General features: G+C 44.1%; 1 protein-coding gene across 1 annotated transcript in view; it reads right to left on the reverse strand.

Annotated features, from left to right (window-relative positions):
* stom (stomatin) overlaps positions 1 to 22637 on the reverse strand; it is a 50897-nt gene that overhangs the window by 22561 nt on the left and 5699 nt on the right. The window contains exons 2-3 of the mRNA XM_072566132.1: positions 17218 to 17321; positions 15636 to 15708 (exon numbers count right to left, since the gene is read on the reverse strand). Of these exons, the coding sequence (XP_072422233.1) occupies positions 15636 to 15708; positions 17218 to 17321 (177 nt within the window). The remainder of the gene's footprint in view (positions 1 to 15635; positions 15709 to 17217; positions 17322 to 22637) is intronic.

Consider the following 22637-nt stretch of genomic DNA (forward strand, 5'->3'; position numbering starts at 1 on the left):
GTCCTACTTCTTGTTGCCTTCGATCTCAGAACCTCTCAGCTCCAGGCTTCCATCCCACGTTCCCCAAAAACGCCCCCTCTACACCCACCCTTGCTTTACTGCTTCTCGGGTATGACAGACCTAACAACACTAACCCACAACAACTCAAGGTGCTCTGCTTGCAATGATCACCCTCTGCCTGGACTCCAAACCGCAATTAAACCAACCTCCCGATCAATTCTCAACTGCTCCTGCACGTTCCCTTCTCAAAGACCAGCACAGTGGCTCAGTGGTTAGCAGTGCTGTTTCACAGTGCCAGGGATCTGGGTTTGATTCCAGCCTTGGGTGACTGTGTGTGGAGTTTGCACATTTTCCCAGTGTCTGCGTGGGGTTCCTCCGCGTGCTCCTGTTTCCTCCACAGCCCACAGATGGTTAGGTGAACTGGCCATGCTAAATTGCCCAGAGTGTTCAGGGATGTGTAGGTTAGATTCATTAGTCAAGGGAAGTGTAGAAGAATGGGTCTGGGTAGGTCATTCTTTGGAGGGTCAGTGTGGACTGGTTGGGCTAAATGGCCTGTGTCCACACTGTAGGGATTCTATGATGAACAGCTGGTGCAGTTTAAATTCCATTAACAAAAGCTCATCTCAGTATGAACCCTGAGCACAAAAGTCAATCTGGCTTTTGGAAAGGAAATTCTAAATAACCTGGCCCACCCAGACACCAGGCGCAGAACAAAGTGGCTGACCATTAACTGTCCTCTAAAAAGGATTCACAAGCTTCCCAGATTCAGGGGCAATTAGGGACAGGCAACAAATCCTGACCTTGGCAGAGACAAGGTGATGGGGTGTGTAAAAGGTATTGAAGTGTTCAATCAACCAATGGCAGGGCAGGTTTGATGGGCTGAATGGCTTATTGTTCCTATGATATGCCCATGTTCCATAAAAGATGATTAAAATAATTCTTCTAGATACGTTATTTAAACTCCATTCTACTATGTATCCTGAGCAACTTACTGAATAGAATGGAGCAGTGCAAAGATTAAATAGATTAGAAAGATAGGGAGAGAATTTTTAACCCATGAGTCATATTACAAGTATTATCCCATAGGCATGGTGTCACATCTTGTTTGAAATTCTTTTAATTTTATATCAAAGGCACATTATGTAGACATGGTCCATTAATCCTGCCTTATCTCACCCCCGTGCAGGAGCTAAACCATTAACCTCTTGCTGAATTATAAGCACAAGAGTTTAACAGTGACCAGCGAGCTGCAGCCATTGAATTGCAAATTATTGGGGAATCTGTGTGTAAAACAACAACAAACAATTTGTTGGCATAAAGATGCACCGCATGGAAACAGACCCTTCGGTCCAACCCGCCCATGCCAACGAGATATCCCAACCCAATCTAGTCCCACCTGCCAGCACCCAGCCCATATCCCTCCAAACCCTTCCTATTCATATACCCATCCAAATACCTTTTAAGATGTTACAATTGTACCAGACTCCACCACTTCCTCTGGCAGCTCATTCCATACACTTACCATCCTCTGTGTGAAAAAGTTGCCTCTGAGGTGTCTTTTATAACTTTCCCATCTCACCTTAAACCTATGCCCTCTAGTTCTGCACTCTCCCACCCCAAGGAAAAGACTTTGCCTATTTACCCTATCCATGCCCCTCATTGTTTTATAAACATCTATAAGGTCACCCCTCAGTTTCTGATGCTACAGGGAAAACAGCCCCAGCCTATTTAGCCTCCTTCTGTAGCTCAAATCCTCCAAACCTGGCAACATCCTTGTAAATCTTTTCTCAACCCTTTCACGTTTCACAACATCCTTCCAATAGCAGGGAGAGCAGAATTGCGTGCAGTATTCCAAAAGTGGCCTAACCAATGTCCTGTACAGCCGCAACGTGACCTCCCAACTCATATCCTCAATATTCTGACTACAAGGCCAACAACCCCAGAAAGACAATTTCATATTCACTACTTCTCTCTCGGTCAATCCCCCCCAATATAAATTGGAAATTCTACACTTTGTGTTTTTCACACCAAAGGAAGGGTATTATTTAGTGATGATCTATTGGGAAATGTGTTGATGTCCTCTTACACCAGATAAAATAAACAGGCAGGTGCAATAAGCAACTAGGAAGCCAAATAGTGTACTGCCCTTCATTGCAATAGGATTGGAGTTTGGAAGTATGGATGTCTTACTGCACTTTTACAGGGCCTTGCTGAGACTGTACCTGGAGTGCTGTGTGCAGTTTTGGCCTCCTTCCCCAAGAAAGGACATAGCTGCCACAGAGGGAGTATAGTGGAGGGTCTCTAGGCTGATATTTTCCTGCTCCTCAGATGCTGCCTGACCTGCTGTGCTTTTCCAGCACCACTCTGATCTAAACTCTGATACGAGAGATGGCAGGAATGTCCTATGAGAGTAAATTAGTTTGACTGGGCCTGTAGTTTAGACGAACGAGAGAGAATCTGATTGAAATGCATAAAATTCCGACAGGACTAGGACACACTAGAGGCAGATGGTTTCCCTGGTTGGGGGAGGTGACAATCCGGGACAGAGTCTCAGGATAACAGATACACCATTTGGCACAGAGATGAAAAAAAGCTCTCTTCGCTCAAAGGGTGGTGAACCTGGGGAATTTACCAACACGAAGGCTGCAGCAGCCAAGTCACTCCTCCAATTCGACGAGGAGCTGGGAAATTCTTAAACATAAAAACCAACAAGGGCATCAGGTGAAAGCAGGCATTTAGTGTTGAGATAGAGGATCAGCCATGACCATAGGATCCCTACAGTGTGGGAACAGACCCTTCAGCCCGACAAGTCCAATCCAAAGAGTGTCCCACCCAAACCTATTTCCCTACCCTATTACTCTACATCTCCCCTGACTAATGCACCTAACCCACACACCCTTGAATATTATGGACAGTTTAGCATGGCCAATTCACCTAACCTGCATATCTCTGGACAGTGGGAGGAAACCAGAGCACCAGGACAAAACCCACAGACCCATGGGGAGACTGTGCAAACTCCACACAGACATTCGCCTGAGGCTGGAATCGAACCTGGGTCCCTGTGAGGCAGTGCTAATCACTGAGCCACCATGTCAGGGTATCATACTGAATGGAAGAGCTGGTTGGAAGGGCTGAATGGTCTGCTCCTGGTTAATACAAGAAATGTTGCCATTGAAAAGCCCAGACCGACTGTCACAGTGCAACATTAACAGTTAGCTTGGTTGCCTAAAATACAGAGGCCTTGAGTGGGAAGCATTGGCAGGTGGCAAAAAAGACCCAATGCCCAAGAGTAATGCACATGATCGCCCAGTCACACGGGATTCTGCAACGGCCAAGGCTTGTTTTCGCATCCTCCAGAATCTCAGCTTCACTTCTTTCAGTTGCAAGCCCCAATTTGCCCAGTGGTTGCATAACAGCACAAAGCAAGTGGCAGCAAAGCCGACCCTCATTAAAAATAACTGCAACAGCTGGTGCTAAACCAACTATGACAGGCCACAGAGAGAAAAACAAAGAGCTACGGTGAGCTAATGCTCTACACAAAGACACCTCTTTACTCAAAGAGTGGGTGCAAATATGCGGTTATGCTCCCAAAGGGAGAGTCTAGAGTCAGCAATAACAATGCATTGAAAACAGGAAGTTAAACCAAGCATTTGAGAGGGAGCTACTTGTAACAGCAGATGTTGAGGAGACCTGGAAGGACAGTAGACACCAGTATAAACCAATTACGCTGAATGGCCTGTTTGAAAGCCCTGTATTATGTAGAACCCTTTGTGTAATGAAGTACACCATGAAGACAATCTGCAAATACACTGGGGGTCATTATTCAAAATCTATGTTGCACCAGTCAGCAGGGGTATAGGATTTTCTTTCACTCATTTACAGGAATGTGAGCACCTAAGCCATCATTCATTGCCATCTTCAGAGTCAACCATGTTTCTGTGCATCTGGGGTCACTCACAGGCCAGAGTAAGGGAAAGCAGATTGCCCTCACTCAGGAACGTTAGTGAAGCAATGGCTTTTTCCTCCAAACATTTCACGGCCATCAGACTCTTAATTCCAGACTTTCATTGATTTGAAATTCACCCTACCACGGCAGGATTCCAATCCAGAATACGACCTGGGTTTTCCAGCATAAATAGTCGAATGATAATACCACTAGGCCAATGCTTGAAACTTGCAATATGTCCAGCTGTCACAAGACGTCACAGAAAGTTTCCCCTCCCACACAAAAACCTTAGACCTGACCACAGATAATGGGGCTTGCAGTAAATTGGCCTCAGATCCATACTGCATACTCAGAACTACCAGATCCGAAAAAACTGAAGTGGGGTTTCCCAGACTGCCTCTTTGAATACAATGAGCAGAGGTAGAAAATTACCAGCTTTAATATCAAAACTAAGGACCAGCTGCTGGGAACTGCTAGCAACCGACTTTCTTTCAGAGATTCGGTCAGGGAAGAGCGATCCACTTGTAAAACCTGACACAAACTCTACATCTTATTTTGATGATTGCACCAATTTGTACAGCACACAAACAAACAATCATGATTTTTCTTTGTCTTAAAAAAAAAGATTGCTCTGCCCTCAAAAGAAATGGAACAGTTTTTAAACCTAGTATCAGCAAGGAGGTCAGGTATAAATGTGGTTACAATCAAGCGGAGGTTATTTCTCTCTCAGTCCCAACCATAGACAAATATTACTTCCTGCCTCACTGTGATAACTCACATCAACCACACGATTCAGCTTCGAGCTACGCTGGAGATTTAGCATCAGGGTTATGCCGGGCGTCACCGGTGATTAACAGCTGGGCAAATAATGTCCCTAAACTGGTACCATCGTAGGAAAATCCTTAGTGTGCACAAAACTTGCTATTTAGGCCCAGATTTACTCAGTCCCACCAGTGACAGTCTGGAATCTGAAGCATACTGATGCTCAAGCCATTGGCAACACATTTTGTTTTGGAAATATTTTAAGGGACAGACGTATTGCTTACAATATGACTCGTGTTGGCTCCTACAGACTCTGCTCTGGAATGAAGTGAGATGCTATGGGGGAGGGAGGAGAAGCAAGAAGATGGGGGTGGGGGTGGGGGGGAATTGGGTAGCCGGCTCTCAATTCCATAGGGTCTCCAAAATAGATCTTTAAAAGCATTGACAGGGATTTGCTGCAACCCTTTAGGCATTTTATAAAGTTGTGCACTTGTTAAAATATTGGTGACCTCACATTCAAGCACCATTTAAACTGACGGGGACAGAGTACAATGCCTGTGTATGTGGGCCTGCACAAACATCTCCAGGTTGTTAGACTGAGCTTCAGAGTCAGGCTGCGCTATGCAAGATCATTGGTCCAATCAAACGCAGATCAGAAGTCGGAGGCTGAATGTAATTTCAACTTTGCCATTGCTATCATAACTGATAACATCTTTCCTTCAGGAAGTCTTTTGACTCTCCCTACCAAAGGAGGACTGTCACTGTTCAGATTTTGCAAAATAACATTTTAAAACAAAACCAAATATATGAATAATTTGTCCAATCCCTCCTTTGCCACTTATGGCCAAGTTGCCATTTATTTTCCACCTCTGCAATACTTATTCTACCCTGTCTCGCTCGCGCTCTCTCTCTCTCTCTCTCTCTCTCTCTCTCTTTCTCTTTCTCTCTCTCTCTCACACAATCTCCGTAGTTCAAGGGAGCAACTTGCACAATACAGACCCATGGGTACAGGTCACCTGAATGCCCTAGGTAGTGACCCTAGGTAGTCACTCTGCATGTGAGCATTAACCCAGTGAAGAGCATCACAACTACGCCCAATCAGACATAACAGAAGGTCAGCACTTCCCAGCGAGACTCCTTGGGTAGGATTTGGAATCAAGGTGCACCATCTCTGGGTAAGATTAAGCATTCACCCACCGGCCTGGCATTAACCTAGGTTATCCACACTACACAATACAGTAACCATCCTTGAGCAGTCCAGTGCTTTTGCCAAAACAAGTTCATTTGTCCAGACTCGGTAAGATTTATTTTTAAACACAGAAAAGGGAGCCTACACCACCATGGAACAAACTTTCACTGAAAAATAACCACCACAGGTGAGGGGTACAGGAACACAGTGGTAAGGTTACAGGGCCAGTGATCCAAGCAGCTGAACTAACGGTCTAAAGACACACAAGTTCAATTCCTACTATTGAGGGAGTTTAAATTCAATTAAGTTCAAATCTGGAATAAAACACTGAGTGGAGTGGTGTTAAAAAAAAGGTCCACCTGTTTCACTAATGGACAGGGAAGGAATCTGCTGACTTTACTTGCTCTGACCTACATGTAATGCCAGGCACACAGTAACGTGACTGATTCTGAAACACCTTCTAGAAAAGGCAAGAAAGCCAGCAGTTTTATTTTTAATTAATTTGACCAATTTTTCTAATCAACCAGTTCAGTGATGCTATTTCACACCTCTGGAGCAGGTCGGACTTGAACCCACCTCCCAGTCCATGGGTAGGGACTCTCCACTTAACCCCACAGCCCTCTCTTATCAACACGCTACAGGGGAACAGAAAAACCCTCTGTGGGTGCACCTAGTCCACACAGACTGCAACAATTCAAGAAAGTAGCTCATGAACATGTTCTTCAGGGTAATTAGGGACTGGAAATAAATGTTCTCATTTCAAGAATGAACAATAAAAGAAATGCTGTTAAAAAGAAAGGCAGGACCATTAGCCACTGCTTCAGCACAGCAGCTAGACAGACAGGGGAAATTAAAGTAAATTAAAATCAATTGTGGGAAAGTGAGTGGGATGAAGCAGCTGCTAGAGTTTGAGTGTGCCTGGCAATTTGCCCATTTCCACTGCTTTTCCAATGGTTCTTCAAATCTAGTTTGCCTCTTGACAGTCAGCACTGAAACCCATGGTCAGTATTTATTGTCATAGTGAGGAAATTTGGATCATTAAATCAACAATCAGGATCACACTGAACTGCAGAGCAGGCTTGAGGATCCAAACAGCCTAGGCCTGTTCCTAATTAATCTGGACGTAACACCATTGGCTTCCATGCCTTCAGTTGCCTAGGCCACAATCTCGGGAACTCTCTGCCTAGGTCCTTCCACTCAATCTTACAGACATGCCATTGAATGTGAAGGGTATTACTATTTCCGAATTGCCCTACTGGGGTTCACCACTGATTAGGAAGTAAACTGGACTAGTCACAAACACTATTGCCACCACAGCAGGCCAGAAACTGGGTATCCTGCAGTAACCAACTGATCACCTGATTCCAAAAGCCTTCTCACTGTCTACAAAGCATAAAAGTGAAGGCTGTGCTGGAATACTCTCAAGTCACTTTATGAGTGCAGTTCCAGTGTTCAAGTAGTTAACACCAGCCAGGAAAAATAAAACCAATCTCTTTGACTAATTTTATTTTACTCTAACAGTGGCCTAACCAGCATCCTGTACAAACTCAAAATGACCTCCCAACTCTTAGACTCAATGCACTGACCAATGAAGGTAAGCTTACCAAACACAACCTTCACTATGCTGTCTACCTGCGACTCCACTTTCAAGGAACTATGCACCCGCGCCTCAAGTTCTCTTTGTTCAGCAATACTCACCAGGACTCTACCAATAAGTGAATAAGTCCTGCCCGGACTTGCCATACCAAAATGCAACACCTTGCATTTACCTAAATTAAACTCAAATCTGCCTGTCCTCAGCCCATTGGCCCATCTGATCAAGATCCCATTGTATTCAGAGATAACTGTTTTCACCGTCCACTACACCACCTATTTTGGTGTCATCTGCAAATGTACCAACAATGCCTCCTATATTCACATAGGAATCATTTATGTAAATGAAGAAAAGCAGTTGACCCAGTACCGATTCTTGTGACACACTGTCGGTCACAGGACTCTGTCTCCTACATGTAAGCTATTTTTATAGCCAAATGGCTAGCACCCCACCGACTCCATGTGATCTAACCTTGCAAATCAGTCTACCATGCAGAACCTTGTCGACTATCTTGCTGAAGTCTATATAGGCAATGTCTACTGCTCTGCCTTCATCAACCTTCTTTACCACTTCTTCAAAAGAAAACTCAATTAAGTTAGTGAGACACAATTTCCTGTGCGCAAAGCTATGTTGACTATCTCTAATCAGTCCCTGCCTTTCCAAATACATGCAAATCCTGTTCCCGAGAATCCCCTCCAACAACTTGAAGGGCTTACGCCCAAAACATCAATTCTCCTGCTCCTCAGATGCTACCGGATCTGCTGTGCTTTTCCAGCACCACAATCTTGACACTGACCACAGATGCTAGGCTTACTGGCCCTGGCTTTTCCTTACCACCTTTCTTAAATAATGGCGCCACATTTGACACCTCCCATTCTCTGTCACCAGATGAGCTGCTAGAGGTGGTGGAGGAGGCTGGTACAACAGTTATTTAAAAGGTACATTAATAGGAAGGCTTTAGAGGGATATGGGTCAAATGCTGGCAAATGGAACCAGATCAGTTTAGGATGTCTGGTCAGTGCGGACAAATTGGACCAAAGGGTCTGCTTCCATGCTGTATAACTCTATGACTGGCACCCAATTACCACCGTAAACATTTATTCTCTCTACCACTGCCTTATGAGATGAAGTGTAGCAGCCCTTCAATGATTCTCCAACCTCAGCTTCCAGACCTGCAATCTCACATCTGGCAAGGGAAGGGCGGGGAGGGTGGTCACAGATGGCAGGTCACTGGGGATAACAATACCTGCAAGTTCCACTTCAAACTTCCACTCCATCCTGACTTGGCAATCTATTGCCGTTTGTTCATGGTCAAAATCCTGGAGCTCGCTAACTCATAGCGTGGCATAATACTTCAGCATGAAGCCTGCAAAGGCTGTAACAGTGATCCAAGAAGTGGTTCACCACCACCTTCCCAAGGGCAATTAGGGCCCGACAGAGATACACACGAGTAAAACAGGTTGGTCTGCTGGCCTACATTACGTTAGCATTCTTGGCCCACTCAGCAACAAGCTTAATCTTCAGCTTCCACGAGTTAGGCTGAAGTTCCTCATCTAGACTCAGAATCATTCAGCCCATCAAGTCTGCACCAACATCGCTAGTCTGGGACTTACATGGAAATGAAGATACGCAGAAGATTCAACTGTGATGTTGGCAAATCAGAACTGCTGCAGCCTCACAGTGCCACTTGTTGCAGAGGTGTTCAAGCATGTTAATTTAAAATAATCTTTTTTAAAGCAGGATTCCTTGCTCACATCTTCTTGGGCTTCAGGCAGCCACCAAAGCACAATCTGCTTCCTATAAAAATGTTGCAGGAGGGATAAATATTGACGAAGCAACTGGGGCAAAACTGCCCTGAGTACTCTCCTTCAAACAGTAAGTACCATGGGACTTGAACACAGCTGTCGGATCAGGAGAGTCTGCTCCCAACACACACACACAGGCATGCACAAACACACGCACGCATGTGCATGGACACACACACACACTCACTATCTGAACAGCTTCAGCATCCCATCACATTATGGAAAGGGAGGAAGAAGATAGAAAATAGATACTTGCTGCAAACAAGCACTGCCTTTGTAATCTGAAAAGTCAATGGGTCCCATCTCAAGTAAAGTCACCATAATGCCACTGTGTAATTATAGAAAGAGAGAGATGGCTGCTGGTTGTTTAACCTGAGCGTCGCCATGCCTTGGGCAGGGGGATGGGTTGAGATGGAGTGTCCTTCATGGTAATCTCAGCCGGTGCAGGAATTGAACCGGTTGTCCAGAACCAAAGGACAGTGATTCAGAGAGAATAGGAAACAGCCCCAAAGGTCACATCAGAACTATTGGGTTTTTAAGAAAAAGTGATGAATGGTTAGAATCTGGAACCTACTGCCTGAGAATAGGCCATAGAGTTGGAGAATTAACTGAAAAGAAATGAAATCCCAATGCTACAGGGAAATGGCATAAGGGTGGTACTAGTGGAGTTGTTCTTACAGAAAACAGCATGGGCCTTCATTCTGTGCTGCGCAAAAGTGCAGACTGCAGATGCTGGAAACCAGAGTAGAGGTCAGAGTGGTGCTGGAAAAGCGCAGCAGGTCAGGCAGCATCCGAGGAGCAGGAAAATCGATGTTTCAGGCAAAAGCCCTTCATCAGGAATGGCTCATTCTGCGCTGCACCTATTTAATTGTTGTTTTGAGGCATTTTTGCAGAACATTCCAAGTAAGCTCTGAACCTTCTTATACCATTTCACCCAGACAAGTACAAAGAACGAAGAACAGTTTAGACTCGGCCCTCCAAGTCTGCACCAACACATTTTGCCCTTCACTTACAGGATCCATATCCCTTTATTGCTTTCCTATTCATGTACTTGTCCAGGTGTTTCCTGAATGCTGCTATTGTGTCTGCTTCCACCATCTCCTCTGGCAGCACATTGCAGGCACTCACCACCCTTTGTGTGAAACACTTGCCTCGCACATCTCTTTCAAACGATCCCCCCGCCTCCCCCTGTACCGTGAACCTGTGCCCCCTAGTAAATGACCTCTCCACCCTGGAAAAAAAAAGCCTCGTACTTTCCACTCTACCCATGCCATTCACAATCTTATAATGGAGGTCAAAGGAAACTTAGGAAGTACCACCTCAGGGTCACAGTATGGTCACTGATAAACCTGATAAGGAACTCAAAAGAAATATCTCTGCAAGCGGTGAAACTGAGGAATTTACTGACATGTAGAAACTGAGGTATATAGTGTGGAAACATTTAAAGGCCAATTAGATCAGTACATGAGGGAGACAGGAACAGAGAGATGTGCTATAAATATGAGATGGAGTTGACACTAAATGTAAACAAGAGCAAATGCTGTGCAGAGACTAAGGCACTAGATTGACAATAACAATCACAGCCTTGTGATTAAAAAAAGTCCTCCTTTCTAACATCTCGGGGCTACTGCCAGAATTGGGAGAATTACCTCAGACTAGACACGGCATGAGCTTGACATAGTTATAGTCACAAAAATCAAACACCAACACTATCCCTTGGATATGTCCTGACCAGCAGAGGTAGTGGAAAAGCGGTATACAGTCAAGACAGTGTGGTCCTGGGAGTCCTCAACACTGACTCCAGACTCCCATGAAGTCTCCTGGTTTCAGAGCAGACATGGGTACACAAACCTCCTGTAGTAACACATCCTGCAGCTGATGAATCAGTCCTCCTCCATGATGAACAGCACTCGGAGGAAGAACAGAGGGTGGCCAGGATGCAGAATGTATTCTGGGTGGGGAACCTCAACATCCACCACCCAGAGTGGTTCAGCAGCAGCACTGCAGATCAAGCTGGTCAACTGGGTCTGCGGCAGCTGCTCAGGGAACCAACAAGAAGGAAAAACAGATTTCAGAACCAACAGATCAGACCCAAGCTCTGCACCCCTGCTGCGTCCAGTCATAAATGGGGGTGGGCAATTAAAAAAAACACACTGCAGGAGGAGGCTTCACAAACTGTCCCTTTCTCAATAATGAGAGTGCCCAGTACATCAGTGCAAAACATTAGTCTGAAGCATTTGCAACAATTTGCCAAAAGTACCAAGCTCTAGTGATCAACTTCATCTCCTCCAGTGGTCCCCAGCATCCCAGATTTCAGTCTTCATCCAATTCAATTCACTCCATGTGATATCAAGAAACAGGGAAAGGCACTGGGTTTGGTAAAAGCAAGGGGCCCGGACAATATTCCAGCATTTGTCCTGAAGACGTGTTCCAGAACCTGCTGTACCCCTAGCCAAGCACGTTCCATACAACTACAACACTGGCATCTACCTGGCAATGTGGTAAATTACCCAGGTATGTCCTGTACACAAAAGAAAAGGCTAGTTACTATCCCATCAGTCTACTCTCAATCATCAGTAAAATGATGCAAGGTGTTACCAACAGTGCTATCAGGCAGCACCCGCTCAGTGACGCCCAGTTTGGGTTCCGCCAGGGCCACTCAGCTCCTGACCTCATTGCAGCCTTGGTTCAAACATGGACAAAAGAGCTATATTCCAAAGGCGAGGTGAGAATGACAGCCCTTGGCACCAAGGCCACATTCGACCAAGTATGGCATCAAGGAGCCCTAACAAAACTGGAATTAATGGGTATCAGGGCAGAAAAAAAAATCTCCGCTGGTTGGAGTTATACCTGGCACATAGGAAGATGGTTGTGGTTGCTGGAGATCAGTCATCTCGGCCCCAGGACATTTCTGGAGGAGTTCTACAGAGTACTGTCCTGAACCCCACCATCTTCAGCTGCTTCCTCAATGACCTTTCCTCCATCACAAGGTCAGAAGTGGGGATGTTTGCTGATGATTGCACAATGTTCAGCACCATTCACGACTCCTCAGATACTGAAGCAGTCCATGTTCAAATACAACAAGATCTGGACAATATTCAGGCTTGGGCTGACAGGTGGCAAATAACATTCACACCACACAAACGCCAGGCAACGACCATCTCCGACAAGAATGAATCTAACCATCACCTTTTCACATTCAATGGATGTACTATCACTGAATCCCTCACTACTGACACCCTGGGGGTTAACACTGACCAAAAGCTCAACTCAACTCACCACATAAACACAGTGGCTACAAGGGCAGGTTAGAGGCTAGGATTACTGCGACGATTAACTCATCTCCTGTCCATCACCATCTACAAGGCACAAGTCAGGAGTGTGATGGAATACTCCCCACTTGCCAGGGTGGCTGCAACTCTAACAAATGCTCAAGAAGCTCGACGCCATTCGTGACAAAGCAACCCGCTTGATTGGCACCACATCCACAAACATCCCCTCCCTCCATCACCGAGACTCAGTAGCAGCAGTGTGAACTATTTAGAAAATGCACTGTGGAAATTGCAGACTGCACCTTACCCGGGTGCTGGAGGAGTTCAATGACATTCACTTGGAGATGAGGTTTGCAAAGTAAGCTCTGGATCTGGCTGAGAGATTGAATGAACTGGGCAAAACGTACAGCCTAGGCTTTCTGAATGATAACACTCTGGCTGGGTTCTGTGATACACAGGCAGGTACAGCCGTCAAGTTAAAAGTAGTCAGCTAGAACTGGTTTCTTTGCATTAAAATAAGCCCATTGGCACATATCCCAAAAAACAAATACATTAAAAAGCTAAAACAAAAGGCTACATTTGACATGCCAACTTGCACTGGTGTGCACATACTTGTTTGACCACGGAATTTCCTATAAGCGGTGGATCTCTACAAGTGAATGAGCTGCTTTTATTCCAAACCCACTCATTGAGGGAGGGAAGACAATAATGAGAATTTGTTTCTTTCTTTCCACCATTAACAGAGGAGTTTCTTTCCCCCCCCTTATACAACTTGCCTAGTCTCTCATACCTTCCCCATGCTTCAGAAACCAGCCCCAGGAGGACAACACTCTGTAGTTAAAAAGTCAAACTTCAGACTTATGCCAAAATGCACAGCATCGCTGCTACTCCCAGTCACCCCGGGACTCACTCAGGGGTAAAATGTCGAGCAGAGGTACCTCTTCTGGAGGGAGATCAGGGAAGCCCCGTTCAGATCCCAAGAACTTCCATGATGGTACATTTGAATCTAGATGGATGGGGGAGTTCTCAGGGAAAACAGAAAAATGGTGGAAACTCCAGCACTTGGATCAGCTGACCCGAGTGACAGAGCTGACCGTCAGTCATAGGGAGGAATGACGGACGTTGGGCAGGAGACAGAAAAGAAAACGGACATATCTAATTCACATTTCCCGTCGACACCAACAAAAACTGAAGGGCATTTTGATCAGAGCGATGTCCTCCCCACTAAGGCTAAGTAAAATATTGATCTTCGCCTGATATTAAATATGGTGTTGGCTTTCTCTTTTGAACAGGGTGGATGAGAAAGCAGCAATACAGCAGAGGGAAGCAAGAGGTTGGAAGTCAATTTAACATCATCCCCTTCCATCACCTCCAATGATCGCTAACACCACTGCTTGGGGAGGAAATCCCTGGCTGGAACGCTCCACTATCGAAAGGATGGCCACGGACCATCCACCCACCAAAATGAGACTGGGAATACATGGCTGGGCCACACAGCACAAAGAATAACAGCATTGAAAATCAACAACGTCCGCTTAGGCTGAGGTACCTGCTGAGGCCTGGCTGACAACGCACGTGGAACCAAACCCCAGCGCAAGTCAGTGCCTTGAGAGGAGAGGAGAACATTAAAAAGAAAAGCAGCATCCATTTTTGTAAGTCACAATGCTGTGAAATTGAACCGGTCGGTCGGAAAAAAAAAAGGCAAGTCTTGCAGAAGGTATTTTGTCAAAGCTATGCAACCACTGAGCCTCTTTAGCAAACATGCAGCTTTAAATCGTCAAGACAGACCATCTTAAAAAGCCACATCAACCTACAGAGCCCCCAGTACAACATGCATTGGGTCAAGGTTTCCCTAAGCTGCACTGAAGTGTCCAACTTCAAAAAGGGCTCTCATTGGGGGTGGCATTGTGTACATTACTGACCCCATCCACTTCTAATAAAAAACAAAACCACGATGACTTTAGCAGTGGATGAGCAACAACACACGAGTACACAGTGCCTTTGACAGCACAAAACCTCACAAGGCACTTCATACTTCAAAATGTGATGGCTAGCCGTATTGTTGGGGGGAGGGGTACACTGTCTGAAAGCTGGGTCGAAGAGGTCGATTTCAAAAGGAGGTGGCCAAACAGGAGGACAGAGGTAAATATAAATGCAGTGAAGTTTAAGGAGGGAAATTTGGTGCTTAAGGTCTTGCCCAGCCACCACTGGTGTAATGATTTGAATCGGAGATGTTCAAAAAGCCAGCCTTGGAGCAGTGAGAGTGTTGAAGGATTGAAGATCTGGAAGAAGCTACACAAGTAAGGAGGGCTGGTACTTCAGAGGAATTTGAACATAAAAGATTGAGCATTTTAAAGTTGAGGCATTACTTATCTAGAAGCAGGGGCAAAATTGTTTTCAACATGTATACAAGATTTGGCTTTTGAACGGGTTTATTAGAACCGAAGGACTTCAGTTAAGTGGGAAGGAGTTAGAGAGGTGTTCAAAATCATGAGGGGTTTGGATGACGTAGATAGAGAGAAAATGTTTTCATTAGATGAACAGGGAGAATATAAAAGACATCAACTTTACCAACAATGACATGAGGGAAATCTTTTCCATGCAGCAAATGTTTTGGATCTGGAATGCACAGAGACTGTAATGGAGGCAGATGTAATTTTGGCTCAAAAGTGAATTGGATGAGTGCCCAGGGAGAGGGAAAAAAAGCAAGGCTTGGGGAAGAAGGATTGCAGAAGTGCTCTTTTAGAGAGACAGAACAGACAGACTGGACTAAATGGCCTCCTTTTGTGCTGTAAACATCCTATAACGAGTAAAGAGATTTCAGGACTTCAACAATGTGTTAGGTTATATAATATAAACTAGAATTCCCATTCTTGGCAGTTAAATGAGGACATCAAAGCATCATCCAAATTCATGACAACAGGAAGGACATGCATAAGGAAAATTTACATACAAAGACTGTTGATTTTAAAGAATTCAGTAAGAAAACCAATTGAAAATTTAAAAGTACAACTTATATTTGGCAGTTTGAGTGATAGACTGATGTTTAATTTTTCCTTGTGCTTACCTGGCCCTTTAGCTCCTCCTGCCAGAATGCGCCCAAGTCTAAATATTATAGCTCGCTCATACTCCTTGACAATCTGTAGCACAGAAGGGGAAAAACATATTCAAGATTTAATATGTCAAAACCCCACTTTGGTTCTGTTTAATAAACCGTGCTCAGAAACTACCAAGAGCTAGGGCTGCAGTCAAATGGTGAAATACAAATAACCTCTTCATTTTAAGAAATAAAGGACAGTACAAAATAAAGGCCACACAGTAGCTCAGCAGTTATCACTGCTGCCTCACAGCACCAAGGACCTGGGTTCAATTCCAACCTCGGGTGACAGCCTGTGTGGAGTTTGCATGTTCTCCCCATGTCAGCGTGGATTTCCTCTCAGTCTAAAGATGTGCAGGTTAGGTGGGCTGGCTATGCTAAATTAACCCACTGTAGGGTTTATCTCTTGCAACACCGTGGGTTGCTGTGACTGCCAGTTAAACAGGGTTCATCATCACATGATATTGCAACGAAAACCTGGCCTGGGATTGGGTGACTGACAATCACTTTCTGACTGCCTTAAAATAAGTCAAGTCACTTTTAAGCGAATAAAGAATCATAATTGGAAGGAAGATCATGTGAATGGAAATTCATGTATGGTACTGTTGTTGCAGGTATGGGTTGGGGGGAGGGTGGATTTACATCATTAGGTAATGTAACAGAAAACATGCCATTGTTCATTGTACCCCAGGGTGTATGTGGCGCTGGAAGCAAGCAAGTGCCTGGTTATCCAAAATGGGACAGTATTGCAAATGCCCACACTGATGGCCTCAAGCAGCTCTGAAAGATCCAATTATCTTTACTAAAGCACGTCTGATGGTACAGCCACTGCATTGAAGATGCAAACAGTGCACAACGTCCAGTCTGTGTGTGCGCGACAGTCCCTTCATCTCTATGCAGAGTGCACATTAGGGGGATGAATACAGCTCCTGGCGCTGCAACTGAGCTGCTTGAGGCTGTGCAAAACTCTAAAAAGGTAAATGCCAACTCCAAAAATATATTCTTAACAAAATTTCCACTCATTGGGATACAAAATACAAGGCAATTTGTGAAAGACTTGCAACATTATTCCAAGCTCTTGGTTGTAAGGTATTTTGGCTATGGCACAACAATATGTTTCACAAGCTGAAAAGGTTCTTTGATGATTTAAGAGTCAAACATGAGTAGCATTTCTTACTCAATGGTTGGACCAGGCTGGTTACAGCAGATAACACTCACTCTCTTTTCATGCAATTCTTACATTGCAATCCAAACTAGCCGGAGCGACATTCATCTGAATTATCAAAACATTGGAACAATAGGGCTAACCAAGCAACCACTGGGGCTACTCCCATTTTATTTTGCTCTTTTATAATTTAAAGCCTCTAGTTACAGAATCCTCGTCTCTCAAGGAAAATAAATCAGTATTAAAGCCATTGCTACAGGAAGGCATTGAACAAAAGGCATCAATACATTAAAAACTGGAGTCGGGCAATCATACCGCAAGTACTGGAGTCCAATTACACATTTCCTTCCTAATCAGTTTGGTCCTGTAATATGTCAGCGGCCTTACCTTTATGCACAACCAGATGGACAGGGGGGAACTGATGATCATGAAGAAATAAGACAAAATTACCAAGACCCAACCACAACATCCAAGACTGCCATTGTTCTGATCTGTGAAGTGAAATACAGAATGGACTTGAGTGCTTTCTTATAAAACAGTTTGAAGCTATTTCACCAATACACAACCAATCAGACACAACATACTAATGACAGAATGGGATTCATGACAGAAAGCCCCAAAACTCACTGGCACAACAGGGGTAGGGGCATGAAGCGCAGATTAATCCATCTGCAGTAATGTTTAAAAAGGCCTCTGCCAAACCCAAGTGGGATAGCTATCACAAATGGCCCCAGTGCAGTTAGTAATGGTTTAGGTCCACCAAGGTTTGAAGCACAAAAGACCGCTCAGCCCATCACATCTGTACTGGGTCTTAGAGACTTCAATCTGTAACCACTCTCTGGTGTTACCCAAATGATCATCCTTGCGCTGTGAATAGGCAGAGAGCAAGGTCATGATGGGTTTTGCTTTAAAATAGTCACAAGTTTGATTGGTTCTTTAGAAACTCAAACAAGGAACTTGCTCCTAGCAGAATTTTTACAAAACTGGAACTAGTGAAAGCATTAAAATATCCTTGAATTGTCTATCCACATACAGCAGGTCAACGCCTCAATGCAACAGGTACGGTAAAAGTAGCAATGCTGACACTTCATAAAATACTTCAAATCCAGACCTTTTACGCAGTGGGGTGGAAGCAGGAAATTAGAGAGGGGTTTGATGGCTTGTCTATTCAATTGAGTTGGGTGTGAATACTTTTGTAAGAGGGCTTGTGTTTCAAAGAGTTTGGAATTTAGAACTGAGGGAATCATGTGAATGTTACACCACGCAAGTACCTGTACAATCCTCCTGCGGTTGTTTAGCTCCGAAAACCAAGAACACAGGGCAAAGATATTTAATGAGAAACCCTTCCCGTCTGGCAATAGATGTACCTTGTTTATTTACCTTTGTTATACAGACATCTGTTTCTGTCCCTCATTAATTATTCACTTTTAACAAACATGAGAACTCAAATGTAAAAGCTGCTTAGATGCATTACTTTACGCACAAATTAAATTTGTAAGCAATTCGATTTTTTTTTAAAAACAAAACCTTAAAAGCTGACGATCCCAGTAAAGAACAGAAAGTATTAGCCTCTTATGTATTAATTAAATTAGCTTGGCAAGGGGCATTTGTACTGCACGTGACCAGTTCCACTGAGAAAAATCTATCCATCTCCTCTTGACATTCAGTGGTATCGTTATCATTGAATCCCCCCGCTACCAACATCCTGGGAGTTACAATTGATCAGAAACTGAACTGGGGAAGCCATATAAATATGTGGCTACAAGAGTAGCTCAGAATGGTTAGTGGCTTGAAACCAGATCTTCTGACCCAGAGGTGGGGACATTACCACTGCACCACCAGACCCAAAATGAAGCATGCAGCCAGCATAAAGCTTGACCCTACTGCCCTCTACTAATTGAGCTAGCTAGCTAGCCATGGTCAAAAAAAGCAGGGCAGAGACTGGGAATTCTTTGGCAAGTAACTCACCTTCTGCTATCCCAAAACTTGCCCAGCACCTATGAGACACAAATTTGGAGTGTAATGGTGTTGTGGAAGAATCAACTTCCATCAGGGAAGTTGCCTGGATGAGTGCAGCTCCAACAGTATTCAAGAAGTTCAACACCATCCGGGCCAAAACAGTCTGTTTGATCCTCCCTGCATCCAGCCCATAAAATAGTCTCTCCCTCTAGCACTGACGCACAGAAACTGTGTACCACCAACAAAAGGCACAGCAGTAACTTGCCAAGACGCTTTCAACAGAACCCTCCAAACCCAGACCTCTCCCGTTTCAAAGGCTAAGGACAACAACTGCAAGGTCCCCTCCATGTCACACACTATCCTGACTCAGAATATAACACCCAGTCCTTTCCTGTCACTGGGTCAAAACCCACCCTGTGAACACCTACACCCACAACCACAGCCTGCAGCAATTCAAGAGGGTGTCAGCTCACCAATAGCAGTTTGTGACTGGCAGTCAATACTCTCATCCATGAAACTATGTGAACCACAAACATCGATGAAAGTAAAATATATATTCTAAACTCTTCAAAAGCTAAATGCATCTAGTATTTAAGCCTATTCCTGACTGGATTGTGAAGGATGTGGGAAATCCAACATTTGTTCCCTCTCTATTGCAATACACTCATATCTCCCACCTCTGGCTTTGCTCACACGATTAAAAAGAAATATTTTCTGCATTTCTCGTCAGTCAGTCATAGCTCTAGAGATGTACAGCACAGAAACAGACCCTTCAGTCCAACTTGACCATGCCAACCAGATATCCCAATTCAATCTAGTCCCACCTGCCAGCACCCGGCCCATATCCCTCCAAACCCTTCCTATTCATATACCCATCTAGATGTCTTTTAAATGTTGCAATTGTACCAGTCTCCACCACCTCCTCTGGTGGCTCATTCCATACACGTACCACCCTAAACATAAAAAAGTTGCCTCTTAGGTCTCTTTTAGGTCTTCCCCTCTCACCCTAAACCTATGCCCTCTAGTTCTGGACTCCCCCACCCCAGGGAAATGACTGTCTATTTATTCTATCCATACCCCTCGTGATTTTATAAATCTCTAAGGTCACCCCTCAGCCTCCGACACTCCAGGGAAAACAGCCCTAGCCTGTTCAGTATCTCCCTATAGCTCAGATCTCCCAACCCTTGCAACATCCTTGTAAGTTTTTTCTGAACCCTTTCAAGTTCCACAGCATCTTTCCGATAGGAAGGAGACCAGAACTGCACACAATATTTCAACAATGGCCTGTACAGCCGCAACATGACCTCCCAATTCCTGTACTCAATACTCTGACCAATTAAGGAAAGCACACCGAAAAAAAAATCAAACAAACAAGACTCTCATCAACTTCCATAAAATCTAGTTTGTTGTCCATGGGATTCTATTTGCACCATTTTCAATGTTAAAAACAAATTATTTCAGATTCCTAGCATTGCAGTTAATACTCAGCAAGTCAGGCAGCTTCTGTAGAGAGAGACACCAGGTTAAACATTTCAGGCCGATGACCTTTCCATCAGAAATATTCATTCTGTTTCTCTCTCTCTCCACAAAGGGTACCTTAACAGACCATTTCCTGTTTTTATTTGTATGTTTCAGGAAGGTCTTATAACTAAAGGAGGCAGATTCCCCATCTTCCTCAAACTTTCTGCTCACTTAACCGAAACTCTAAACTTCCAGTTTACAAATCAGACCATGATAAAAGAAATTAATCTTAACACAAAATTGAGTTTATTTGGACCAATACATTAAACGGGGAAAGCAAAAGAGATAAGAGACACTGTTCTTTGTCAGATTTTTGATTTCTCGTGGATAAGTCTGCACGGTACTGCCTGTTCCTAATTGTCCTTGAACTTGCTAGGGGCATTTAAGAACCAGCCACATTGCTGTGGGTCTGGCGTCATATTTAGAACAAACAGGTAGGGATGGCAAATTTTCTTCTTCAACGGCATTAGGAAACCAGATAAGGATTTTTATTTACATAGTTTTGCAGTCACCAGGACCGAGACTAGATTTCCAATTTAATTCATTCAATAAATTCTAGCTGCATTAGAACCAAACATCCACAGAGCTTTATCTTCTTGGTTTCTAATCCAGTGGCATTAAATATGGATTTTAAATTTACCACCTTATAATTATCCCTTCAGAATACAAGTTGATTTACAGCTTGCATGGCAGGGTATTTCGCAATTCAGAGTGGACAACACAAAAACATCACATTCCACTGCTACGCTTTACTGAAATTCTAGCAACAACACGACAACTATGAGAAGGATTCCCCGTGCATTTGTAATGAGCTCACACTGCAACAAACTGCTTAGTTGCAAATATTGAATGATGCAAACTAGTTACATAATTCCCCTGTCTACTCATCTTGGTAATTAACACTGCAGTATTCATCTTCAAGACCCACAGCAGAGACGTTAGTTAGACTCAGTACCTCAAACAGGACTGCGGAAAGCTGACATTCCCTTAGTTTCAAACAGCTCTCACTTTATTTATGCAAAGGAATCAAAGTGCTGACCAAGACAAAAAAAAGTTTTGCATTTGTATTGCACCTTTTATGACCTCAGAGTACTGAAGTGCATAACGATCAGTTAATTATTGCAAAGTGCAGTCCCTCTTGGAACGTGGGAAAGATGGTAGGGTGCACGGACAGCAACTTGTTAATGAGCAGATATCAGCTTGACTTATTTTGATTATGGGAGAAATATCAACTACATTTCTTTGACATATCACCGCATTTTGTGCAATTGACATTTAATGAGTGGCAAACAGGTTAGCCTCTGAACAGAGGGGAAGTGATCTAAATAGGAAGTGAGGGACTCGGGGACAAAAAGCATTAAGGGAAGCGATTTCAATGCATCTCTTGAAGCCAAGGTGCTGAGGAAAGAAGTTGTTGCAAGACAGTGACCAAATGACTAAAGGAGCAGTAGTAGCTTGGAGTGGGGGTAATGTCAGGAGACCAGAGACAGAGGCTTCGGAAAAATTTAAGGAATGTCAGCCATTGATGAAGCTAAAATGAGGAGGAGAGCACAAGGGTGGTTTTAGGGGAACAGAGATTTGAGTTGGTGAAGGTTAGATAGAGTCACAAGTCGACATGTCACCAGGTTATGGTCAACAGGTTTATTTGAAATCACAAGCTTTTGGAGCGTTGCTCCTTCGTCAGGTGAAGTGAAGGGAAGCACACAGGCACAGAATTTATAGGTAGAAAGATCAAAAGGAGAGAGCATCACTACAAAAGCTTGTGATTTCAAATAAACCTGTTGGACTATAAGCTGGTGTCATGACTTCTTACGTCGCCCATCACCAGCACCTCCACAAAGTTAGGTAGGGCATGCAGAGCCCGTGAATTAAACATGAGAGAAATGAGAAGATCTTGCCTTGCTGATGAGTCAGACACAAGACAAGGTGCAGATTTCTGGCACAAACAGTACACACTAGCAGCCTTTATCTGAAAGGCTTAAGCAGAGTCATGTGAGGAAAAGCCAAGAGAAAGGTTATTACTTAGGTGCAATGTCCATTTGGGTCAATGATTTACCTTTTATGGCTGAACTGAAAACTTGAGCTAGCACATAAACAAGAAAGCCTGCTCACTAGTTATTCCCAAACCCAACAAATGGAATCCAAGATATTGAAGCAAGATGGAGAAAACACTTGCAATTTACAAAAATATAAACACAGCTCAAATGACTGGCATGGTAGCTCAGAGGTCAGCACTGCTACCCTCACAGTGCCAGGGACCTGGGTTTGATTCCACCCTCGGAGGACTGTTTCTGTGGAGTCTGCACCTTCTCCCTGCGTGGGTTTCC

The sequence above is a fragment of the Chiloscyllium punctatum genome, chromosome 49 (genome assembly GCF_047496795.1).
Source record: "Chiloscyllium punctatum isolate Juve2018m chromosome 49, sChiPun1.3, whole genome shotgun sequence".
Lineage (NCBI taxonomy): Eukaryota > Metazoa > Chordata > Chondrichthyes > Orectolobiformes > Hemiscylliidae > Chiloscyllium > Chiloscyllium punctatum.